The following is a 26,219-nucleotide window of genomic DNA, read 5'->3' on the forward strand; positions in this document are numbered from 1 at the left end:
CTTACTAAAGTATTTTTGAAGAAAATATTTTAACCTCTATCTTTCAGAGTGTCTTTAAAAACCTCAAGATGCGGGGCACCTGGGTGGCTCAGTGGGTTAAAGCCTCTGCCTTCGGCTCAGGTCGTGATCCCAGGGTCCTGGGATCGAGCCCCACATCGGGCTCTCTGCTCGGCAGGGAGCCTACTTCTACCTCTCTCTCTGCCTGCCTCTCTGCCTACTTGTGATCTCTGTCTGTCAAATAAATAAATAAAATCTTTAAAAAAAAAAAAAACTGAAGATGCTACAAGGTAATCATTCTTCCATTTTCTTACTTAAGGAAGTATACATTCAGGAAGCACAAAGAAAAAGTATAGCTGTTGATGACCCACAGGCAGTTCCTGTTAACATTCTGGTATATTTCTTTTTGCTCCTCTTAACTATTTTTTCTCTTTAGACTATATTTAGCTGTTTTCAAATCCATATTTGATACCAAATTGAGACAATCTTGGTATAGGTTCTCTTGGTTCTTCTGAAATCTCCATATTTATAGAGGAAAATTAAGCTCTTAATTAGATATATCATCTGCATAACAAATTTAATAGTTCCCATTGTCAACCTTCTTAAGCATGCCTTTCTGCACTTCCTCATTACCAGCAGGCCCCAAAATTCAGACAATTTCAAAACTAAGAGGTGATCAGAGCACTTTTATAAAAGAATCAAAATATTGTTTGGTCTATTTATTGTTTCTGGAATACCATCTTCTCAGATACTTTTATTGTCACAAGTTGGGTTCCCTGGAAGCAGAGATTAGAACCCAATAGGCTTATGGAGGAGAATCTTGACATCAACAGCTGAAGGACAAGAAGGCACACGACTGGGCAGAGGGAGAAGGTTTGGTTATTGTTGGCTCAGCCTACCCTACAGGGGTTCTGAAGCTGGATGACCCTTTGGAGCTGTCAAGAAGGGGAATAGTCCTTTATCTCTTCAGTTCAATCAGTCAACAAATACAGGCCACCTGAGAAACAGTATGATCTGAGAAGTGGCTGTCTTCAGAAAGCCGTCTAATAGCACTTCTAACAATTAAAGGAAAAAGTATTTCAGTCCTAAAGAGGGATGCGAGCAGCATATCACAGTTTGTTAATTCCTTACTCTATTATTCTCATCTTGATTCTATCTATGATTAAGTGGAAAAACATAAGCTATAGAAAAAAGAGGGAACTTGTTCCACATAAAATTACTTAAATCCTGAGACTTGGTTCCTTTGTCTATAAAATAGTGGTATAATACACCTTTTGTAGGGTTACTGTGATCGTTGAATAAATGTTCACAAATGTTCATAAATGTTCACAAAGGGGTTGCCATATAGGAGGTCCTCAACAAATGGAAATTCTTTTTTCCCCCCATTTTTGGAAAGGCATTTGTTCTACCAAAGCAATATTTTTTCCTAGTATCTTTAAAGATTTTTCTAATATCTCATAATTCTAGAGTCCAATAGCCTAAGAACACACTATCTAGTTGTAGGGTACATTAATAGCTGCTTATCCATCCATTCCCTGTTTCCTAATAGTCACGGTTTTATTCAAATATAATCCTAGATAAAATAAGGAATCCAGATTAAAGACAATCCCAAATGGATTGTCAAAATACCCCAATTTCCTCAAGAAACACTATCATGCCTAAAACACTTTAACACTGAATATTAAAACATTTTATGACACTATATAAAATGATTGAGTAGAAGTGAACACAAATACATACTCTAAAATTTTTAATACACTAACAATATATGTGACCCCAAAAGGACCCAGCCACAGAGAAGCTGACACCAAGGATGACAGAAGGAACTGTGAACATAATTTTGGACCTTGAAACCTTTGTTGAGCTGGTGATTGTAAAGCACCAGGAATCACCCTGGGAACTTATAAAAATAATAAATTTCCCTGTTATTAAGCCAGTTTGACTTCATTTTACCATTACTAAATAGCCAAAAGTTCTCTGAACAAGTCCATAGTACATCTTACCAAACCCACCAAAAAAATCACGTTTACTGACATTGTTTTTGTTCTCATCAAGCATGCTTTGTCCTTGTGGGCAAATGTTATTTTATTATTTTGTTGCATATTGCCTTATATAGACTCTGAGTCTTTGGGTTATCTTGCACCAACTTCTTTTGCATGCTCATATGCTTGGGCCCTTAGAAAAGCCCAACTTTTATATGTTTCTTTGTTCTGCATGTCTTCCTTGAATTATTCATTAATGGGATGTTAAAGCTGCTTTTATCTTTTGGTAAGACTAGGCATTCTGAGAACATTCTTCTAAGCCAGCCCCTCACATGGCCTGACTGCTCATATAGGCTCGATATAAGTTTAACATACCTTTCCCTGACAACAAAAGTGGATATGTTTTCTTTTCTTTTTGAAAACCCCTAATCATACACATTTATAAGCTGCTGCTTGTTTGGTGAATGCCACCAGCCCTAACTCATTTAGAGGTAGAAATAACTGGACCCAGGTCTGGTTACAAGCTTAGCTACTACGAGTCTTCCTGGTGCTGTTATGGCCCTGTCTTCTACAATCCTAAAATTAAGAGTTTTATAAAAGAGAAAATAGTTCAAACACATTAAGTGATTGATATAATTCTTTTCAAGGGAAGAAGGCATTTCCTCCTAAAACTACCAGGTATATTAAGGGGAAAATGAAAAGAAAAAGGCAAAGATTTAATGGGTCCCTCTAATAGTTGAACCGTTTGAAACTGCAGAATGTAAACAACTTCAGATTCCAGAAAGCTCATTTAAAGGAACTCACTATACTCTGAAAAATGTAATATGCAAAGCTGCTCAACATCAACAAATTTAAGAGTCCTAGCTAAGAATAAAGCATAAGATGCAAATATTTCTGTCAAAGTTTAATACTATATTTTGATTAAACTGAAGAATGTTCATAAGTGCTGAGTAAGTACACTTAGTTTTAATTAAGCTTATACATTTTAAACAAGAGAGGCGAGGTAAAGTACATTTTTTATTCTGCATAGTTAATGTACAAAATATCCCCACTTCCCTCGAGAAACATTATCATAGCTAAAACACACTCTGATGAACACTGAATATTAAAACATTTTATGACACTATAAATTGACTAGAAGTGAACACAAATACATACTCTTCAATTTTCAATATGCTAATAATACATCACATTGATAATATGAAGAAAAATATTTGGATTTATTTTTAAATTCAAGATTCTTCTGGTTGTTCATCACGGAGGGGTCTTATAGGTGAAAACGTAATCAAATTACCCCCAAAGGAAATGTGTCTGGCATGATCTTGATGTCTCCTCTCCACCTGAGTGAATGTACTACTGAAGTTTAGGCCGGGCTAGAGAATAAATTCAGAGAAGTCACTAAATCAGAGTTTTCACCAATTAAGCCTTCAACATTGCAAATAGCAGGTTAATTAATAACATGAATAATATTTTGGTATATATAGTAATAAAACCATTAATAGCACAATGATTTTGCTACTTACCAGTGGATCTAATTTCAAATATATATATATATATTTTTTTTTAATTGAAAACGTATGCTAGGTACATATGCCTCAAAGATGACTAGTAATATGTAAATGGACTTTAGCAGTATATGTAGGATAAATAAAATTAAGACCATATCTCAAGCCATTTACAGATTCCACAAATCCCAAACCATATAACTGCACCTCATAGGCCTTTTACTAATGTGATCCTACTAGGATCCTTTTCTTTGTTCCCCCTCGAGTCCTATTTCAGGTTCAAATGATGCTACAGAAGCAAGTAATAATTTGGGTCTCAACTAGACAAGCAGACCTATGGAAAATAAAATTGAGAAGTCCAAGGTCTAATATATATGAAAAGTGGAAAAGAATTCATAGGGAGACTAAATTATAAAGTACCAAGACTTGTCAACTAGCTAACGTATAAGATAATTGAAACGCTTTTAATCATAGTATTAGTATAACACAACATGTGATACAGTACATTCCAAATTTATTTGTAATATCCTATATTATCAGAACCAAGCATTCAGAGTTCAGATCTGAGAACAGGATTAAACAGGTTTATATCAACTGGCCTGAAGATGAAATCCCTGACTCTAAGATCAAGAAAGCAGACTAAAGGTCACTACAGGTCCATACTGACACACTTCATTCTACTCCTGAGACACAGGGCAGCCCAGAAGCCTGCATGAAAAGAAGGCATATCTTTGGAAATAATGAAAGCCCACATATACGGAGATCCTTAAGGAATTAGTGGCTTAAGGAAGCCAAGTATTTTCCAGGCTTTACAAGGTTAACAAAAACTATTGCTTTTATCCTACATTTGCCTCAATGAACTTTTTATACTCTGAGATCAAAGTTTAGCAAACCAAGGCCATTTCCTGACCCATTTTAGCAACTGGCCCTGGAAAATTTCAAAGTAAGGCTATAAACCAGGGTGGTCAACCTGGCTACACATTAGAATCATCTGATAAAGGTCCTACTCCAAATTGAAATAAAAATATCTGGGGGTAGGGCTGAAAACCACTGCTATAAACAGCAGGCAAGAGTACACTATTTTATTCATGCCACAGTGCCAGCTCTGCCTACAGAGGAATTTACAGATAATAAGCAAAACAGATTCCTAAAATTATAATGGGTTTTAGGAATATAACATATTCATATTATATTCCTAAGAGATTGTGTGCATTGTGCACCTACATCTATATATACAAATTAATATGGGAGAGAGGAGAGCTTTTCCAGGAAGGCCTCACAGAAGGGCTAAGGTTTGAACTAGATGTAGAGGCAAGAGGTCACCAAAAATAAAGGCTGGGGAGCCTCTAAATAAAATAGTAGAAGAAAGAGTAGAAGATCTACTCTCTCTCTCTCTCTCTATCTATATATCTATATATATCTCTCTCTAAAAGAATTAAAATGGAAATAACTCCTGATGACTAATGGTAGGACAGACATTATCTTCCCATATTATCATTATCTTCCCAAATGTATGTTTCTAAAGAAAGAAATCTTGTCTTGTTTTTTCTTACATCACTTTGAGATACCTAGCATAATTCAAGCTACAATTAGATATCTAAATATTCAAGCAATGTCATAACAAATTTGATACATAAATTATATAGGGAAATAAATCTTCAGAATGTAGTATTAAAACATGTTACATTTTTTAAAGTTTATAAACACATTTTTTCCCATTTTGAGAAAAATGAGTAACAAATGAATTTCATAGTAAATAAAAGAGTAACATATAAATCTGAAACCAACTTTGTACACAAACTGAAAAGCGAGTAATACCATTTTATAAAACAAATCTAGACTATAAAGCAATTTTTCAAATTAAGTTGGAAAACTTACCGAATCAAGAAGATGGCATTCAGTAGTAAGACTTTTAATATCAAATACTGAAAAAAAACAACAAAAACCCCAACTTTTAACTTTTTAAATATCCTCGCAGTCAGGTGTTGTTAAGAAATAGACAAAAATGATGAAAAGCTCCATATATTAAGTGCTAAGATAAAAATCTAGGTCATTTTATGCTACAGCATTCTTTTATAATTTTTTTAAAGAGTTTAAAAATTTATTTATTTTTGCAAGAAAGAGAGAGAGCGTGCGCAAGCAGGGGTGGGGGTAGGAGAAACAGGCTCTCGCTGAGCAGAGAGCCTGACATGGACCTTGATCTCAGGACCCCGGGATCATGACCTGAGCCAAAGGCAGACACTTAACCAACTGAGCCATCCATGCGGCCATGCTATAGCATTTAAAAAAAATGTACTTAAGGGGCGCCTGGGTGGCTCAGTGGGTTAAAGCCTCTGCCTTCGGCTCAGGTCATGGTCCCAGGACCCTGGGACCCCTACCACATCAGGTGGTCTGCTCGGCGGGGAGCCTGCTTCCTCCTCTCTCTCTGCCTACTTGTGATCTCTATCAGTCAAATAAATAAATAAAATCTTTTAAAAAAAATGTATTTAAATTTTTTATTAAAATTCTCATTCTTTTTTTTTTTTTTTTTTAAAGATTTTATTTATTTATTTGACAGAGAGAGATTACAGGTAGGTAGAGAGGCTGGCAGAGAGAGAGAGAGAGAGAGAGAGAGAGAGAAGCAGGCTCCCCGCCGAGCAGAGAGCCCGATGTGGGACTCGATCCCAGGACCCCGAGATCATGACCTGAGCCGAAGGCAGCGGCTTAAACCACTGAGCCACCCAGGCGCCCTAAAATTCTCATTCTTAAATTCAGTATAAAAAGAGTCTTCTAGGGGTGCCTGGGTGGCTCAGTGGGTTAAATCCTCTGCCTTCAGCTCAGGTCATGATCCCAGGGTCCTGGGATCGAGCCCCACGTCAGGCTCTCTGCTCAGCAGGGAGTCTGCTTCCTTTCCTCTCTCTCTGCCTGCCTCTCTGCCTACCTGTGATCTCTGTCAAATAAATACATAAAATCTTTAAAAAAAAAAAAAAGAGTCTTTTATAAACAAATCCCATGCTTATAATATTAAAGGTATCACTGAGCATCCAGGTTAGTGAATATATAGAAATCTGGGGAGAATGATGCATTTGGAACGCATGGAAGCTCTGTCCCCTTTCCCCATGCTTTGCCCTATGCATCTCTTTCACATGGTTATTCCTGATTTACATCCTTTTATAATGAACAGGTAATATACTAAGGTTGAAAGAAAAAAAGAAAAGGCACCCAAGAATATAGCTGGAGTACATTAAATGTCTGGCCAAAGTTACATTTATTTTGCCTTAGGCCCCAGCCAGAACAGCACCACTGAGGAGCAGATGAAAACAGTAGGAGAAACTATCACACATTATACTATAACGAAAGTCTAAGAGACATTTCCTATTGCAGAACAATCACAACAAAGTAGAAAGGAAAAGGCATTATGAAAGAAAAATAGGGCATTTTAAAGAAAGTTTTGAGGATGTGTGTTGACAAGGAGGTAAACTAAAAAAATAAACTTTGGGGAATTTCTGAGTCTTCACAATGAAGAATCCAGATTGGTCTAATGTAAAACGCTCCTTATTCCCAACATGGATTATTAGCCGTTGTTTTTAATAAGTATACTTCCAAAGGTCTGATGTGTACAGCGGGACACTACGATATGTGCCGATTCTTATAAAGTGTTTCTTGTCAATGCCCAATTTTTCAACCTTTACTATTAGAAACTGGTTGCCAGGAGTAGTCACAATAATCTATGTATTAGTCCAAGTTCATTTATTTAACAAAGCCTCATCTAAATATATTTAAAAGAGCTTACCTGACTGAGAAATTTTAGTCTTCTCTTCCTGTAAGATGTCATTTTGTGATGGTATATTTTTTTCAGGGCTGCTCATCAAAACATCCTGTGCTGTGACTGAAGAATGTAGCTCCATCCCTTCTACACCATCTGGAATTTCTTCCTTTTCATTAGTATTAATATCATCTGCCACTTCACTAGCAAGTAGAGGCAAATTCATTCTTTCACTGGGTAAACAATCCGTCTCAAAGTTTATCTTGTTTGCAGCCTGGAAGTAAAAAAGATTTCTGCTATTAAAAATAAAAACAGTAGAACAACATTCTGAACACAGGCTAAAGAACACTGTAACTCCTACTATCTTGCTTCTTGAACAATTAATTCAAAGAATATTATGGCAATGGTATAATTGAAGGAAGCTTCTCAGCAAGTATCTACAATTTTCCAGTTTTGTGACTGGCAAACATTTTTTCGGGAAAGGCAAGATGCAAAATATTTTAGGCTTTGTGAACCACAGAATCTCTGCCACAACTACTCAGATCTACCATTGTATTGCAAAAGCAGCCAGATACAATACATAAGTATGGCTGTTATAATAAAACCTTATTTAAAAAAAAAAATCTTGATGTGAGTTAACACAAAATGGGACTATGCTTTCAAACAAGACAAAGGCCTTTAAAACAAGAAGTATCATTTGAATGACTGGTTTAGATTTCTGACGGAAATTCTGGGGGTTGCTTATGGAGTTACTATATATAATGACATAAATTGTGATCTATATACTGGAGTGGGACTTACATAATTTACTTCAATTAAATCTTGTAATCCAGAATGCTGAGCTTCTTCTGTGCTATTCCTAAAAAAGAAAAAAAAAGCAGATAATCAGATAATTAAACATACTGCTATCTTTTTTACTTGTGTTTTAATATTATCCTTCATGGGTCAAAGATGGAGCCTGGTCCAAGATCAGACCTGGTCCAAAGAAGTTAGTTTGGGACTACAGCTATAGTGGGATGGCCACACAGACTGGGTGCACTCCTCCCCAGAAAGCTCACAGCCTGTTACCATGCTGCTGAGTCCACCGGCAGTCTTGCGAATCTCACCAAATCCAGAGATACATACATACTAGGGAAAGGTTAGAATAAAGCCAACTCCTGGGGATCAAAGCAACAAGTCAGTTATTGTATACTACATTTACTTGTTAGTTATAGCTTAATTCTAGTTCTAATCTCGAAGTCTATAACTTGTATTTCATTAAAAATACTTGGGGTATTATGCTGAGCCAAATAAGTCAATCAGAGAAAGACAATTATCATACAATCTCCCTGATATGAGGAATTTGAGAGGCAGAGTGGGGGTTTGGGGTAGGGAAGGAAAAAAGAAACAAGACGGGATTGGGAGGGAGACAAACCATGAAAGCCTTAATCTCACAAAATAAATTGAGGGTTGCTGGGGGGAAGGAGGTATGGAGATGGTGGTTCCATTATGGTCATTGGGGAGGGTATGTGCTATGGTGAGTGTTGTGAAATGTGTAAGCCTGACCATTCACAGACCTGTACCCCTGGGACAAATAATACATTACATATTAATAAAAAATAATTAAAAAAAAAAACCTGTCTCAACCTCTTGCAAGTCATTTTTTTTTTAATATGTTATTTTTCTAGTTTTCAACTCCACTTTGCCTTCACTGCACAAAGTTGTTTGTATGTAAGATGATCTTTCAGGATTACTTTTGGGAATCAAGTAAGAAAAATTTAAAGAATACTTGTAATACCTTTTTTTAAAAAAAAGATTTTATTTATTTATTTGACAGCAAGAGAGGGAATACAAGCAGGGGGAGTGGGAGAGGGAGAAGCAGGCTTCCCGCTGAGTAGGGAGCCAGATGTGGGGCTCGATCCCAGGACCTGGGATCATAACCTGAGCTAAAGGTAGATGCTTAACTGACTGAGCCACCTGATGCCCCTGTAAAATCTTTTAAATACAATTATGGGTCTTCTTAGCTCAAGATAATAAACTAGAGGATATATATATAAAGTAAAGCAACTTGCATTTAAGAAATGACAATAAATTGGTATTTTATAATCTACAGATTTCTAGAACACCTAAAATATTTAGTCCCAACAAAATCTAAATATAACTTGGTTCATACTAAAAAATTTGAAATTTTAAAATTTGTTCCATAAAATATTTAAGAGCAGAAACTTTCATTTGTTTCCTCTATTTCAATTCATAAGGTGTTCTTTTATTTTCTTTTTTAAAGATTTTATTTATTTACCTGACAGAGATCACAAGCAGGCAGAGAAGCAGGCATAGAGAGAAAGGAGGAAGCAGGCTCCCGGCCAAGCAGAGAGCCCAATGCGGGGCTCGATTCCAGAACCCCAGGATCATGACCTGAGCTGAAGGCAGAGGCCTTAACCCACTGAGCCACCCAGGCACCCCGACAACCTTCTTTGCTATAATGACTGAGTATGCAATGCTATCCCATCTCCAGATTAATAATAAAACCAACAGGGGCACCTGGGTGGCTCTAATAGTAGGCACCTGCCTACTTGTAATCTCTATCTGTCAAATAAATAAATAAAATCTTAAAAAAAGTAATAAGGCATCTTTAATAATAATAATAACAATAATAATAATAAAACCAGTAGTTCTCTCTTGGTTCCAGACTACAATTTTATTTTCTCCTTACCTTAAGTTATCTTTTTCCTCACAGATTTCTGGTACATTTATGGTCCTTGAACAAGGACTATATAGATCATTGTGATGTATTTGTGCAGAGGCCATACTCTGCAGCAAAAAGAATAGAGGCAGCCTCCAGTTTGACTAATTATAAGCTGTATTTGGGTAAGTTACTAACTTTTCATGTCTTCTCACTTGAAAAATGGGGATCTAGTATCTCACAGGGTTGGTTCCCCTCCCCCCGCAACAGGGCTTCTCTGCAGATGAAATGAGATAATACATGTCAATAACCTAGAAGCATGTCTAACATATAATTATTTGGTACACATGAGCTCTCCCTTATTTATGCAAGATAGCAAACTCAAGGCACTTTTGGTAGAGGCTGGTACAAAATAGCCTATCTCTCAAGGACCCTGCAGGGAAGTCCTGGCACTGGTGTTTCATAAATGATGAACCTGAAGCTAAGGGAGTTAATTAAACTCCCAAAGTTTCACAGCTCATATGCCATAGAACTGGTTTTGAGCTCAGAGCTGCCAAGCACCAGAGCTGTACTGTGTTTAGCACCAAACAACACTGTATTGCTTCTTTTCTTCTTAGTTCTGCAGAATTTACTTTGCATGCTTAAATATAACCAATAATCGATCTAAAATTGTAAACCTTAGTTCCCTCACTTAGACAATAGAAGCATTTCTTACACGTTACAGAGTCATTGTGAAATCTAATTAAAAACATAGATCTTGCATATTTTACCAGGCTAACAATCTGAATTGATTTTTAATGTCAGCATCTGTTATACTTCTTTTTAAAAGACTTATTTTCTTATTTTTAGAGAGAGAGTACGCGCACGCGCACATATGCCTGTGTGTGTGTGTGTGGGGGGATGGGTAGAGAGAATCCTCAAGCAGTCTCCCTACTGAGCACAGCGCTCAATCCCACCACCCCAGGGATCATGACCCAGACCTAAACCAAGAGCTGGGCACTTAGCCAACTGAGCCACCCAGGCACCCCAGCATCTGTTATACTCTTAATGATAACACAACACATGAAAGAAATACCTGTTTTTAGGAATAGTTGAAAGCAAAGTCTCCTTATCGACATGCTCACTTTTGGTACCTTGAGGATCAGGATTCTGTGGTGACATCGTTTGTCTTCGATGATCCATCTCAGCCCTGCACCCAGTCGCACTTTTACTGACAGACTTAGGTGTCCTATGTCTTTGAGAAAGACGTTCAGAAGAGATAGAAAGTCCTAGAAGATGAGAGAAATCATCTCAATATCAAAAAGTTCTTTCAGTCATTTTTCATTATACCAAACAAGACAGTGCAAGTTCTTCCTGTTACCCTACCAACTAGCCTCTTCCATAATGTTTTTTAAAGACGAATGCCTGGGACTTTCAGTTAAAGATAGTATTCAATACACACATTAGATTCTGTTTCCTCTTGACATCCCACTACTATAAGCATTAACAGAGATCATCTTAAAAGGCAGAATGTTACAAGGACAAAGAATGCCTCCCCTTTTATTTCTCAGGAGCTTTTTTTTTTTAAAAAAGATTTTATTTATTTATTTATTTATTTGAGAGAGAGAGAGAGAGAGCGAGAGCGCTCACTAGTAGGGGTGGGCGGGGCAGAGGGAGAAGCAGACTCCCGCCTGACCAGACAAACCCACATGGGGCTCAATCCCAGGACCCTGAGATTATGACCTGAGCTGAAGACAGACACTTAACCAACTTAACTACAAAGGAGATCTTACTCAGTTTTTAAAATCTGAAACACAATTTCAAGGACAAAGGGAACTAAAAAAAGAAACAATAACCAGAAAATTTTGGAAGTTGTAATGTTAGATGAGTGAGTGGGATATTATTTAGTAGACCCAAGAAAATAAATTCTAAGCTACCAGTCACAGTCAGGAAAGAGGAGAAATGACCCAATTTATACCATGGCATCCCTCAAAAGAATTGGTGGTCTCAAGTACGTCTGGAAACAGAGATGAGAAGGGAGCTAAAAACAGAAGATTGGTTCAAAGTTAGTTTAAAGAAAGAACAAATGGAGCCCTTTCCTCATTCTGCACAGGTAGGCAACTGTCATAATGCCCCCACACTCTCACCACCCAAACAAGAAGACTAGAAAGGTTTACTTCCTGAAAAAGTGAAAGAAAAAGTCTCTGGCTTAGGGGATACCAGGTAAGGTTAGGAGATTGGTACTATATGGAAAAAAGGGGATCACAAACAAACAGTTCAGACGCTTAGTTTTTTTCCCTCCCACCTGGCTCCTGAAAGATGGCTGGCCGGAATAATACCCTCTAGGCAACAGACAGGAAGAATCTTTTCTGGGGAGCCAACTAGCCCATGAAAAAAGAATTAAATATAGTGATGTACAGATTCCTAGCACAATGGCCCAGGTAAATCACCCCACAGTAAAGCCCCGATTACCTACGTGCTACTGGACAGAGACCTATTCTTAACCATAAGCAGCCAATGAATGATCACCAGACTCCCAAGGAAATCCTCCAGTACAAGAGATGGAAACAAAAACCAAGCAAATGAAAGTTTCTTGGAACAAATACTGACTGTACAGGGGAAAGAAAACAGAAAAGCTATCGTTAACATCCTCAGAAAGGTAAGACAGTGCACTTAACAAAGAAGTACAGAATGTTATAAAATGGGACATTCCAAGAATGAGAAAGAGGTCTTGGGAATTTAAACTATGAGAGCAAAACCAAAAACCAAAAACAACCATGAGAGCCAACATGAAAGCTGAGGAAATAAGGAAGTAAAAAACAAGTACAGGAAAAATTATAAAAATAGTCTATTTGCCAGAAAAAAGATAAAATAGATGTTTCTAAAAAGAAAGATCAGAGAGGACCAAGGAGAGTAAATTCAAGGAACAATTCACACACACACACACACACACAAGAACACACAAAAGAAAACAAAAAATACACTGCACAATTCGAGGGGAAAAAAATCCACATAGTCGAACAACTCAAGACTCCAACAAAACCCTAAGAACTAAAAGTGGTTGGGATGGCTCAGTCAGTTAAGTGTCTGCCTTCAGCTCAGGTCATGATCCCAACATCCTGGGACTGAGCCCCACATCCAGCTCCCTGATCAGCAGGATGCCTGCTTCTTCCTCTGTCTGCCCCTCCCTGCAGCTTGTGCTCTCACACTCTCTCTCTCTCTCTGACAAATAAAATAAATCTTAAAAAAAAAAAAAAAAAGAGAGAGAGAGAAAGAAAGAAAAAGAAAACAAAAGAGAACTAAAAGTGGCTGGCTCTAGGGAGTGACAAATGGGGTGAGGGGCCTTCCACAAGCCTCATACAAACCATGTGCTCTGTAATGAGAACTCAGTTTTAACAAGATATATTTGGGCCATAAACTTTAATCTCCCCAGTCATAAATGCCAAGTTGGGTACATGAAAGAACAGTGATGAGTTCCTTGGGAAGTTAGTGGCAAGGAGCCGTGTTACTAGCAGGAAGCAATTCCTGGGTTTGTTGGAGGTGCAGCTGCTTAGAGTAAAGAATCCAAATGAAACTACACCAGGTGTGATAGCTAAACTGACAGGAAGGTTATATATAATATACTTGAGGTGATAAATTTCCATTTTAATATAAATATTAGATAGCAGCTCAAATTTACGTTCAGAAAATTTCCCCATGGACACAGTTAAATAATAGGGAAAAAAATATCCCTTCAGCTGATTGGTATCTGAAGAGGGCTTGGCCCCTTTCTCCTTGAAAACAAACATCTAGCACTTAAAGCACTGATAGAAGTGTCCACCGAAACTTATGGAAGAGATCACTTCAGCTCTGACCTCTTATCACGTGGCTTTTAAATAATTTCCATCTACATATATAAATTCAACCTAATAAAGACAGCCTATGAAAAATAACTACTAAAAATTCATAAAGAAAAATCATAAGGTCAGTTAGAAAATCATAAGAATGGTTTTCTGAAGTATTAAAAACTGGTTTCACGGGGCGCCTGGGTGGCTCAGTGGGTTAAAGCCTCTGCTTTCGGCTCAGGTCATGATCCCAGGGTCCTGGGATCGAGCCCCACATCGGGCTCTCTGCTCAGCAGGGAGCCTGCTTCCTTCTCTCTCTCCCTGCCTCTCTGCCTACTTGTGATCTCTGTCTGTCAAATAAATAAATAAAAATCTTTAAAAAAAAAAAAAAAACTGGTTTCACTCTGGAAAACAGCATGGAGGTTCATCAAAAAGTTGAAAATAGAGTTACCTTATGACCCAGCAATTGCACTACTGGGTATTTACCCTAAAGATACAAACGTAGTGATTTGAAGGGGCATGTGCACCTGAATGTTTATGGCAGCAATGTCCACAATAGCCAAACTATGGAAAGAGCCTAGATGTCCATCAACAGATGAATGGATAAAGAAGACGTGGTATATATACACAATGGAATACTATGCAGCCATCAAAAAAAATGAAATCTTGCCATTTGCGATGACGTGGATGGAACTAGAGGGTATTATGCTTAGGAAAATAAGTCAATCAGAGAAAGACAAAGACAACTATCATATGATCTTCCTGATATGAGGATGTGGAGATACAACATGGGGGTTTGATGGGTAGGAAAATAAATGAAACAAGATGGGATCGGGAGGGAGACAAACCATAAGAGACTCTTAATGTCACAAAACAAACTGAGGGTTGCCAGGGGGCGGAGGGTAGGGAGAGGGTGGTGGGGTTATGGACATTGGGGAGGGTATGTGCTATGGTGAGTGCTGTGAAGTGTGTAAACCTGGCGATTCACAGACCTGTACCCCTGGGGCTAATAATACATTATATGCTTATAAAAAAATTAAAAAAAAAAAAAAAGCTGGTTTCACTGGAATATTTTTAAAATAGGAAATTAGTACATTCACTGTTTCATAAAATCTGAGAAAACTAAACCGAACTTCCATTTTCCATAAGTTTCATTTTAAAGCACAGCTAAAGAAGGGTGAGGGTTTGATGCCTGAGATGCTTGTGCTTAATTTCTAAACCAGCTGATTAACCTGAAGAAAATCATACTTCCATCATGTCCCTTACCTCTTGGGATCCTGTGACCTACACAGGACCATGGGGTTAAGCGGTAATAACAGATGTGAAATTGCTTAGAAAATATAAGAGCCATTTTAGAAGACACAGCATATTTCATCTAATCATATACATCCAAACGCACCTTGCATATGTAAGTGAGTATGTAGTCTACTTTCCAGACTCAAAGAGACTCGGTTGGCTTCATATGAAAACTATTTTCGGCCTCTTACCTAAGCTCCCAAGTATTTCTCTCAATGAGTCTTAGCAGAAAAACGAACCTGAGAAGGATTTAACAGGACTTTCGATTCTGAAAAATCCAGCATCAAACACTATTTTATCAACTTCCTTTGGCATTACAGAGGACGCTGCCTCCACAGGTTCTTCCTGCTTCATCCTCTCTCTCATCGCATTTTTTATGGCAGCGAGGCGATTTCTAGCTGCAATTCTTCCGCCATCGTCCTGTTTGGGCTTACTTGCTACCCCTGAGACAACTTTCTTCTGCAAAGAGAAATTATGTATTAAAGCTACTCATTATCATCTTAGAAGAAAAACAATTAAAACATACATAAAATATTAAACACAGTCATCATATGCTAAGCACTTTCCTTGTATGTGCTAACAATGCCAGAGGCCAAAGGCAAAGGACAAGCCACTGCCCTCGAGGAGTTCACAGCTTAAGGAAGGGCTAGATATAGATACTAAGAATAATAAATGTCAAGATATGGACAAAATCAGACAGCTATAAGACAAAACAAGGCTATAACCTAAGTCATCAAGAAAGACTGACAGAAGTAGCCTGTGCTGGAATCACGGTTAGCCAGGCTACCAGATGGAATGAGGAAAGGTCTGAGCACAGAGAACAGCATGGCTGCAAAGCCAGAAGTGAAAGAAAATGCAGAGGAGGTAAAGTGGAAGGAGGTAAGCAACAGGTAGATTATAAAATCCCTTGCAGGTAACCATTTTAAGGAGCTACATTTATACAGAGGACATAGGAATAGAGCTTATTGATGATTTTTAATCAGTAGAGTAATATCATCAGCTTTGTGATTCAGAAAGGCCATTCTGTCCATGGCCCAGAGAAGGGACTGGAAGGTTACCAGCCAGTTAGGAAGACTACTGTACTGATAATAAGAAAAGATGACAGTAGTTAGGTTAAGGAGGAAAATGGAAAAACATGAATGGCTTCAAGAGATATCTAAGGGGGCAAACTGAGAGGACTTGGCAATCTATTGGATATGTGTGTGTGGTAGAGATGATGAACCAGAGAAAGGACTAAAGAAGATAGCCGGGTTTCTACCTTGGACATCTAGTGAAATGCCAATACTATTCTCTGAGACAGAGAAACAGTGATGTGTGTCCAGATGATTTTAGTTTGGAACATAACTTAAAATCTTAAGGTACATGGAGTCAGGATATATAGAGCTAGAGCTTAACATTAAGTGTGGTTTGAAATACAGATTTGGGATTCATCACAGAATCGGTAAGACTGTACAGAGAGAATGTGGAAGAAAAAAAATAGAGTTGAGGTAGAAATACGGATATCACAAACATGTAAGGGTAAAAGGAAAACCAAACTGCAAACATGACTGAAGAATGGGCACAAAGGCAGGAGGAGAATCAGAATATAATCTCAAGAAAGAGGGAATCAACCACATTTAATCCTGCAAGGGGGTTGGATTTTAAAATTAAGTATCTAATAATTCAGTGACTAGAGAATCAATACTCTTGGTGATAACTGTTCTAGAGGCAGAGAGAGAGGTGAAGCTGAATTGCAGGGAGTTGGAGAGAGAAGTGAGAACCAACATAGTAGCAACAGAGTACAGACAGCTTTTTCTAGACGACTGTCTGTGATAAGGAGTTGGGAACATCACAAGATGTTTTTTTCTTTAATGGAAATAAAGATAAATTCTAATCCAACTAATTCAGACTCTTAAACATATCTAAAAACTGATGGAAAAGGAGAAAACAAGGCTAAATGATGGGATGAGAGACCAGTGAAGAAGAGGTCAGAGGGAAGGGTATCAAAGTAGAAGTAATAGTTTTAGTTTATTTGTCCCATAATCTTAACAGCAGCCTGTAGAATAAAGTAAGAGGAGACAGAGACACCTGGTGATGAGGGAGAGAATTACAAGGCTCTGACTGAATGTCCTGCTGACACAGCCATTATGTGGAGCACTGATGACATTGATGTTTCCAGGACCAGGTACTCAATAAGAAATACCCACAGTGGCTTCAAAATATTCCAGCTTTCTTCCCCATTTCACAGATCTGAAATCCATTCATTTAATTTAGTCACTTGTCATGAGACTTCATTAGTAAAATGACACTGTAATAGGTTCTTTTAATATTCTACCACCTTAAACTCCTACGGTAGGATTTAAAACAGATCTTATTTGGATTACATAATAATAACCAATTTAGAAACCTGATTCTAAACCAAAGGTCTTCTAAAATATAAAGAAAAACTGGCAACATGCAAAGTGGTTTGAGAAGCATCATCTGCCCAAGAACATTTGAGTTCAAAACATTATTAGAAACAAAGAGACAGGAATGGAAATGTATCATGTTAACAAAGCAAATGTTACAGAAAATAAGAAAATTTACAAGATAAAGCATAGGGAAGACGATAGATATTCTAAAGAGCCATTTGTTCCTCTCTGCTATTTAAGAATTCTTTCATTTTGAAATAGATCACTCAAAAGACTACATAAAAGAGAGGTGGCATAGCCTACTGACTAAGAAACACAGATTCTGGAACGAGAAAGTCTGGCCCTGAAACCCAGCTCCACTTTTTGCAAGTAATTTCTGGTTGTCAGGTTCCTCAACTGTAAAATGGGGAGCAGAACCCCATGGGGAGCACAACAGGATTGTTGTGATGATTAAATGAGTTTATACAAGTGAAATATGTGGAACAGTACTTGGCGCAGACCACACATTATAGGAATTATGTAGTGCTACTATTAGAATTACAACAAAATGGAGAGGCACAGTTTGCAGTAAAAAACAAACATGCAGATACCCACTGTTTAGTAACTTAGAAGCCCTTTAGGAGTCCCAATTCAATTACAGCCCCTCCCTCCCTCCAGAAATGACACTAAATTTAGTGTTGACCATTTCCTTATTCTTTCTTCAAAGGCAATCAGGACGTTGTAATTAATACATGGAACTTTATTTGAAAAAGATAAAAAATCTGAAGCTAAATGTTTTTAAGGCTTAAAAATAAAAATTTGTTAAAGTAGAAAAGTCTGTATGAGAAATTTGGATATAAAACCACAAACTTACCCGAACAACTTTTTTGCTTATATTATTATTGTTCTGCCATCCAGATTCCTCAAGTTTGGTCAAATTGTTGAATTTTTGGTTTACATCTTCTATCTGTTAATAAATAAAGTACAAGTTTATCAGATTAAAGCTAACCACTGAAGCTTCAAAAAAAATTAAGAATGGTGACTTGGACTGGTGGCATATAATTTAAACTAAGTCATTCTTAATTTAGTATTCAAATCAAGAATTTTTTTTTTAGGATTTTATTTATTCAATAGAGAGAGAGAACACAAGCAGGGGGAGTGGCAGACAGAGGAAGAAGCAGGCTCCCCAATGAGCAAGGAGCCCGATGTGAGACTGATGCGAGACTTGATCCCAGGACTCTAGGATCATGACATGAGTCACTTAACCGACTGAGCCACTCAGGCGTCTCCCTAAAAAAGAATTCTTATGGTAAATTGCTGTCATTTTTTGTTTTACAAGCTTCTAATATCTACATAAAATATGAAGAACCCTCCTAATTTATTTTTGACCATTAAAATGCAGGAGATATTTATATGTTTTTATGTTTTGTTTCCTAAATTATACAATGTGAACACAGAACACATTATGTCTTCTTCTTCTTTTTTTTTTTTTTTTTTTTAAGATTTTATTTATTTATCAGAGAGAGAGGGGGAGAGAGCGAGCACAGGCAGACAGAATGGCAGGCAGAGGCAGAGGGAGAAGCAGGCTCCCCGCTGAGCAAGGAGCCCGATGTGGGACTCGATCCCAGGACGCTGGGATCATGACCTGAGCCGAAGGCAGCTGCTTAACCAACTGAGCCACCCAGGCGTCCCTGTCTTCTTCTTCTTTTTTTAAATTTTTAAACACAATGTTTTCTGCAAATACTTTTTCTCAGTCTATGGTTTGCCTTCTCATTCTCTTGACACAATGTCATTTTAAAAGATTCAAGTAATATATCCACTAGCAGAATGAGAACGTATGAGACCCTTATCCTCCTGGTACGATCCTCATCTCTTCTAGTTATCTGAAGGGGTGCTTTCTGTGTGCCACTTTAGGGAAGGTTAGAACAAGCCTTCCCACATTCCAGTCAGGGCTTACATTAACCTCCACTGCGTCTAAAACACATAGCTCCGAGAGAGGTCACTGTGCAGACATAAACAAGATTTGGGGCACCTGGGTGGCTCGGTGGGTTGAAGCCTCTGCCTTCAGCTTGGGTCATGATCCCAGGGTCCTGGGACTGAGCCCCACATCGGGTTCTCTGCTCAGCAAGGAGCCTGCTTCCGCTTTCTCTGCCTGCCTCTCTGCCTACTTGTGATCTCAGTCTGTCAAATAAATAAATAAAATCTTTAAAAAAAAATAAATAAATAAACAAGATGGGGGGCCAAAGATGGCTTCAGTGATGTCAGTGTATGATCCTTATCCATCTGGTATTTCCAATTTCCTCCAAAGAGGTCACAACTGTCAACAGGTAGCAAACATGCCCACATTCCCCTACTACGCATATATACACATATGTATTCTCAGTTTCTCTCCTGAAAAAATGTAAGTTCCAAAAAGACTCAGGATTACACTTATGATCAACTGATGTTCAACGAATGTGTCAATATAATTCAATGAGAAAACGATAGTTTTTTCAACGACAGTGCCGGGGAAATTGAATATCCACAGAAAAGAGATGAATTTAGATTCTTACCTGTATCATACACAAAAATGAACTCAAATGAATTAGATACCAAACTGTGGAACTAAAACTACAATACTTTTAGAAGAAAACATAGGATAATCTGTTAGCTGACATTAGGCAGAAAGAGTTCTCAGACATCTAGAGCCATCCAACTTAATTTGAAAAAACAAATTTTATATAAAGGGTCAGGAATCAAAATAGCCTTGGATTTCTCAACAGCAACACTGAAACACTGAAAGCTGAGAGAAAATGCCCTCAACACTCTGAGGTAAAATAACTTCCAACCCAGAGTTGTGTACCCAGCCAATCACATGTGAGGGTGAAAAGGCAGTTTTTAGACACCCAATGTCTCAAATTTTACCCTCATGTTCCTTTTCTTAGGAAACCAAGTGAGAACATATCACCAAAAATGAGGGAGTAAGCGAAGAAGCAGAAGGTGGGACTGATCTCCAGATGGGGGCTATGGGAATGGGGGGCTGAGGTGAGTTGAGGTGGGCAGTTAGGAAGATGTAGTTGAGGTTGGAGCAGGAGGACATAGGTCTCTGTGAGATTGGGCTCTGGGAAGCTGAACTAAATATAATACCTGATTTCTTTGCTTTTTAAATTGTGTTGAGGAGGTTTATACAGACTTTAGAGATGAACTGATGATAGACACAGAAAGACTAAACAAATGAAAAGCAAAAATGATTCAGTAGAGAAAAAAGGAAGAAAACATAATAATGTCCATTGCTGTATAGCCCAGATGTGAATAGTGTTTAGGAAGTCAGGATGATGTGTTGGTTTATGTCCAGTTTTTATATATTTACCAGTTTTCATAATAATGAGCTGGTTTGGGGCACCTCGGTGGCTCAGTGGGTTAAAGCCTCTGCCTTCAGCTCGGGTCATGATCGAGTCCCGCATTGGGCTCTCTGCTAAGCGGGGAGACTGCTTCCCTTCCTCTCACTCTGCCTGCCTCTCTGCCTACTTGTGATCTCTCTCTGTCATATGAATAAAAAAAATTAATAAAATAAATAATGAGCTGGTTCACTACCATCCTTTAAAAGCAGCCAATTAGGCGCGCCTGGGTGGCTCAGAGGGTTAAAGCCTCTGCCTTCGGCTAGGTCATGACCCCAGGGTCCTGGGATTGAGCCCCACATCGCATCTGGCTCTCTGCTCAGCAGGGAGCCTGCTTCTTCCTCTCTCTCTGCCTACTTGCGATCTCTGTCTGTCAAATAAATAAATAAATAATCTTAAAAAAAAAAAAAAGCAGCCAATTATTTTGTGTTTTTCAGTGTTGTATTAATTGATGTATTTGAAGATTTTTTATGTCTTCATATTGTTTATGTTTATCATCTACTGATCATTTCCCAGCTTCGGCTTTTGGGAGCCTCTTCAAGTTAGCTCTGGGAGAACTCTTTTGAGATTTAATCTAATATTATAAAACTTAGCAGATATAAATGCACAATTCAGTGATTTTCAGTAAATTGGCAGAGTTGTGCAACCATTGCCACAATCCAAATGTAGAATATTTTTAGCATTAAAGATCTTCTTTCCTATGTGCTTGCTAGTCAATCCCCATTCCCATACCCAGCCCCAGGCAAGTAACTCTCTGTGGATTTGTCTTCTCTGGACAGTTGATATTAAATAGAATAATACAATATATAGTCTTTCGTATGTGGCTTCTTTCACTTAGCATTATGTTTTTGAGGTTTTTCCATGTTATAACATGTATCTGTACTTTGTTGCTTTTCATTGCTGAGGAGCATTTCACTGTATAAATACATCACTCTCTAGTCATTAGTTGAGGGACAATTGGATTGTCTCTACTTTGGTGAAGATGAATAATCTTCTGTGAATATTCACGCAGAAATCTTAGGGTGGACATTTGTTTTCATTTCTCATGGGGTAAATATCTAGATATTGCTGGGACATATAGTAAATTTACATTCAACTTTTTAAGAAACTGCCAAGCTATTTTCCAAAGTGATGGTAACATTTTACTTTCCCATCAACAGCATATGAGTTTTCCTAAGATTCCGCATCCTCAGACATTAACTTCATTTTCCAACTTTCTATAGAATCTTATATTTCTGCTCTCATAGTTTTTAACTTCAAAGAGTAATTTTTGTTGTTCTTGGAATGTTCTTTTTTTAATAGCTGCTCTTATTTGGCAGAGGAAATGCCTGGTCTCTTTGAGAATACTAACATTTGCATTTAAAAGTTATTTTCTTCTTTATTATCCTCATTTCCTCCAACCAAAAAGCTTTCTTTCTGGGGTGCTTTAACTTATTTTTTTCCCCTCAGGTTTGAGGCTTCCCTCAAATGGCTAGTGGTTCCTGAAATGGTATTTTGTATGTTACTGGCTACTGGTTCCTGAAATAGTATTTTGTATGTTAATCTCTAAGTTAAGGTCAAAAAGCTATAGAAAGTGTCATGTCCTCCCACACTTTTCCTGATCTTCCTAGTGAGTTCCACTATCATACATTACATTAGAGTATGTACGTACATTAGAGTGCAGTTATATGTTGTGTCTGACTCTCTAATAAGTTACAAACTTCTCTGGGAGAGAGAATGAGCCTGTTTTTCAACTCCTGGCACGATGCTTGGCACACAGTAAGAACTCAGTAATTGCTAGCTGATCTTAACTAGTAAAGACTAAATTTGTTCATTTTTCTCAAATATAGTTATTAAAGTCTATACAACAGTTGAATAGAATCTCAATTTCCAAACCTTTTGGAAATCACCCTGACAACATAGGAAAGAAGTGGACATCAGTTATAACATTTAGATAGTACTGGGGCACCCAGGTGGTTCAGTCAGTTAGGAATCCAGCTCTTGGTATCAGCTCAGGTCATGATCTCGGGCTGTAGGATCAAGCCCCATGATAGGCTCCATGCTCAGTGGGGAGTCTGATTAAATTCTCTCTCCCTCGACCCCTCCCACCGCTTGTGCTCTCTTTTCTGCTATATAATCAATCAATCTTTAAAATTTAGACAGTGCTTTACAGTTCATAAAAATATTATCTAATATCTCATTTAATATTACAGGTACCTAAAATGAGCACCCATTATCCCCATTATTTTATTTTTACTAACTCCATTTTCAAAAAGACCCACAGAGTTAATACACAGAAAATGCTTAGCTACATACCTGAAAACTAACCATATCCCAAAATCCATCCAGATCTGTACAAGTAGTCTCTTTTTCACCTCGTTTATATTCACAATTGTCCACCAGTCCTTCAAACTGCTTGAACCTTTCTTTCATAAGGAGTCTTGTTTGCCCAACTGCTGTGCGAATGAGATCTTTAGCTAAAGGAAATATGAAGTTGAAAGTTAAAGGACAAAACTGGACCTTTATTGCCAGCCTACCAGCTGATAAGAAGACCTCAAAGTAAATAACCTCAGGCTTATAGAATCAAATTCTTACCTTCATGCAAAACGAAAAATATCACTACAGTAAAACTTTATTTTACAAATACTGAGCATTCACTATCGGCTTTAATTCCTGCTAAAAATTAGCAATATTCATTCTCATACATATTGCTGTACATTCAAGAGCACTCTCCTTGTATTTAATAAGAATTCAATAACAAACCTAATAAGAATTCATCACACATCAGTATCAATGAAAGACTTCACACTGACAAAATACAAATGATTTTTTTTCTAAACAGCTTCCCCAAATAAGTAAGATTAAGGAACTTTCCTGAAAACCCGTTCCATATTGATTTAGGTAATTTTCATTTAGAATATTTATGTTTGATTAGACAATAACAGTTACAGACGCCACTCATAGTTATATCAATCGAATAACGGGTAAATGTCTAATTTTCAGGAATAACAATCAATATTCTAATTACTTAAATCTTTGAAATCATGTACCATTTTAGTACAGAGATATTAGCAAACATATGTTGACATATAAAAAATTCTTGTTGCTTTGAATAACAATGTAGCCAGTTCAGCTGAACAACCCTAGATCTTTGTTATGGATAAATATAACCATATTTTAAAAACCAAAACTAAAACAAAAAAATATAAATGTTCCCTCACCATCATCTGGAATGTCCAATTCAAGCTTCCTGTCCCACTCAAGGCAGTGCGAAGTTAATTTCTCAGTTTCTGAACGAAGAATATTTCTAAAATTATGACATACATTTCAGTTTTATTAAATGTTCCTTATATTAATACCTAAGTATTCACATTCTGGCACATGTAACATTAGGAAGGTTTAAAAGATAGTCACAATGTTAATTTTTCAGAGTAGATGCTGACTTTCTGAACTGTGATACATTAAAATCCACAAATCCAAGTTGATACACTCTGTCCCTCTTTCTACACCTAAAACATACCCAAATGGTTAATGTCAAGAGCCGCTTTTCATGCTAGTATTTCCAATTTCTTCCATTCTTATTTTTTAAAGACTTTATACAATCAGATGTTCCTTACTTCTCCTGTTATTAGCTCTTTGTTATTGTCCACGGAGCTAAGACCAACCCAACTCTCAAGAGTAAGTTGAAGGTAAAAACTGTTAAGTATGAAACAACAATGATAGAGCCTTTCTGATTCTCTATAATTCTTAGGCTTTGCTTGCCACTCCAAAGGCAGCGGTTCTCAACGGGGGTCAATTTTGTCCTCTAGGACACATTTGACAATGTCTAGAGGCATTTGTGTGTCATGAACCGGAGGAGCACTACTGGCCAAGGATGTTACCAAACAACCTACAACGCAGAAGGTGGTCCCCATAACAATTATCTTGTCTAAGATGTCAATAGTGCCAAGGTTAAGAAACACTGGCCTAAGGTAAGTGTAATCTGTTTCTTTCTGAAAAGCATCCTCACAGGAGAAACTGAGAATAGTTTTTGTTTTTTAGAAGAAAACTTCAGCTGTTTATATCCAGTGGCATGACAGAGAATGACTTAATTTACTAGAAAAGAGAACTGGCTTAGATCTGACATTATTTAGTTGGGTAAATTGCTTATTATCTCAATGTCTCATAGTTGAAAACACAATGGACTAGCTAAATTGCTAAAATCCTTTATAATTCTGAAATTTTGTGCTCTAAAAATAATTGAAGCGGCTTTCAAACATATAAAAAGATACTCATTCATAATTGAATAAATATTGAGACTATAGGCAAGATAATATTTCTTATCTACTTAATTGGCAAAGCTCAAAAAATTGTTAACATTATATTGGAAAAGGTATGAGAATGTTCTTGCTATGTTCATTCATGAATAATAGCATGGGGTGCCTGGGTGGCTTAGGCAGTTAAGGGTGTGACTCTTGATTTCAGTTCAGGTCATGATCGTGGGGTTGTGAGATGAGCCCTGCGTGAGGTTCCACGCTGGACTGGAGTCTGCTTCAGATTCTCTCTTTCCCTATTCTTTTGCCCCTCTGCCCCTCGCTTGCATGCACACATGCTTGCTCTCAAAAAAAAAACAAAAACAAAAAACAAAAAAAAAAAAAACGCCAAAAACCCACAACATATACATAAACATGTATGTGTGCATGCCTGCATGTGAACTATAATTTAGAAAATTTGAATATTGACTGGATATTTTATGACATCAAGTAATTATTATGATTATGTTAACCACAATAAGTGTTATGGTTATGTTAACAGGAGTCTTTAACTTTGAAAAATACCGACAAAAATATTTATGGATGAAGTGATATGATTATCTGGGATATTCTTAAAATATCTTGAGTCAGAAGTATATGGGAATAAATATGAAACAAGATTGACCATGAGTGATGGGGGTTCAGTGTACAAGTCCCTGCACCTTCATATATGTTAGAATTTTCCACAATAAAAAGCTTAAAAAAAAAAGCAACATTAAATCATTTCCTGTGTAATGTGGAAGGTTGGGGCCTGTCTCCAAATGCAGTCCTCTGATTTGTTTCCAAAGTCTGTAGGTGACATGGTTGAGGTTCCCCAAATAGGATGTTAATTTTCACTCTTCACAATTGGAGAAAAGTAATCCTATCTCATGATTTAGTAGGCCAAAGAGTTTCCTAACATCTCCCACTATCCTTCTTTTATAAAATATTAACTTGGTTCTTTTTTTTGGTGTGGTCGGGGGGAGTAGGAGAAAATAGGAACTCCCCATACTCCCTTGCTGAAGGGAATGTAAATTGAGGTCGTTACATATTTTCACATGAGAGAACTGGAAAGTATACAAAGTTGTTCTTTGTAGCCTTGGGTGTATTAGTAAAAGACAGAACTCAATGTAAATAATCAGCAACAGCAATATACTATTAAGTCAGTTGTGGTTCTTTCACATACTTGGATACTATGTGGTCACTAAACACACACACATATCCACACCCACA

The 26,219-nt window shown here is 37.4% G+C and overlaps 1 protein-coding gene across 2 annotated transcripts in view; it reads right to left on the reverse strand.

The window, feature by feature from the left end:
- Window positions 1-2,983: 2,983 nt before the first annotated feature.
- DLGAP5 (DLG associated protein 5) overlaps window positions 2,984-26,219 on the reverse strand; it is a 39,011-nt gene continuing 15,775 nt past the window's right edge. For both annotated transcript variants that reach the window (XM_059373257.1, XM_059373258.1), the window contains exons 11-19: window positions 23,937-24,022; window positions 23,032-23,192; window positions 18,234-18,326; window positions 15,230-15,449; window positions 10,967-11,159; window positions 8,031-8,088; window positions 7,257-7,503; window positions 5,363-5,409; window positions 2,984-3,352 (exon numbers count right to left, since the gene is read on the reverse strand). In XM_059373257.1, the coding sequence (XP_059229240.1) occupies window positions 3,212-3,352; window positions 5,363-5,409; window positions 7,257-7,503; window positions 8,031-8,088; window positions 10,967-11,159; window positions 15,230-15,449; window positions 18,234-18,326; window positions 23,032-23,192; window positions 23,937-24,022 (1,246 nt within the window). In that variant the 3' untranslated portion in view covers window positions 2,984-3,211. The remainder of the gene's footprint in view (window positions 3,353-5,362; window positions 5,410-7,256; window positions 7,504-8,030; window positions 8,089-10,966; window positions 11,160-15,229; window positions 15,450-18,233; window positions 18,327-23,031; window positions 23,193-23,936; window positions 24,023-26,219) is intronic.

Source organism: Mustela nigripes, chromosome 13 (genome assembly GCF_022355385.1).
Source record: "Mustela nigripes isolate SB6536 chromosome 13, MUSNIG.SB6536, whole genome shotgun sequence".
Lineage (NCBI taxonomy): Eukaryota > Metazoa > Chordata > Mammalia > Carnivora > Mustelidae > Mustela > Mustela nigripes.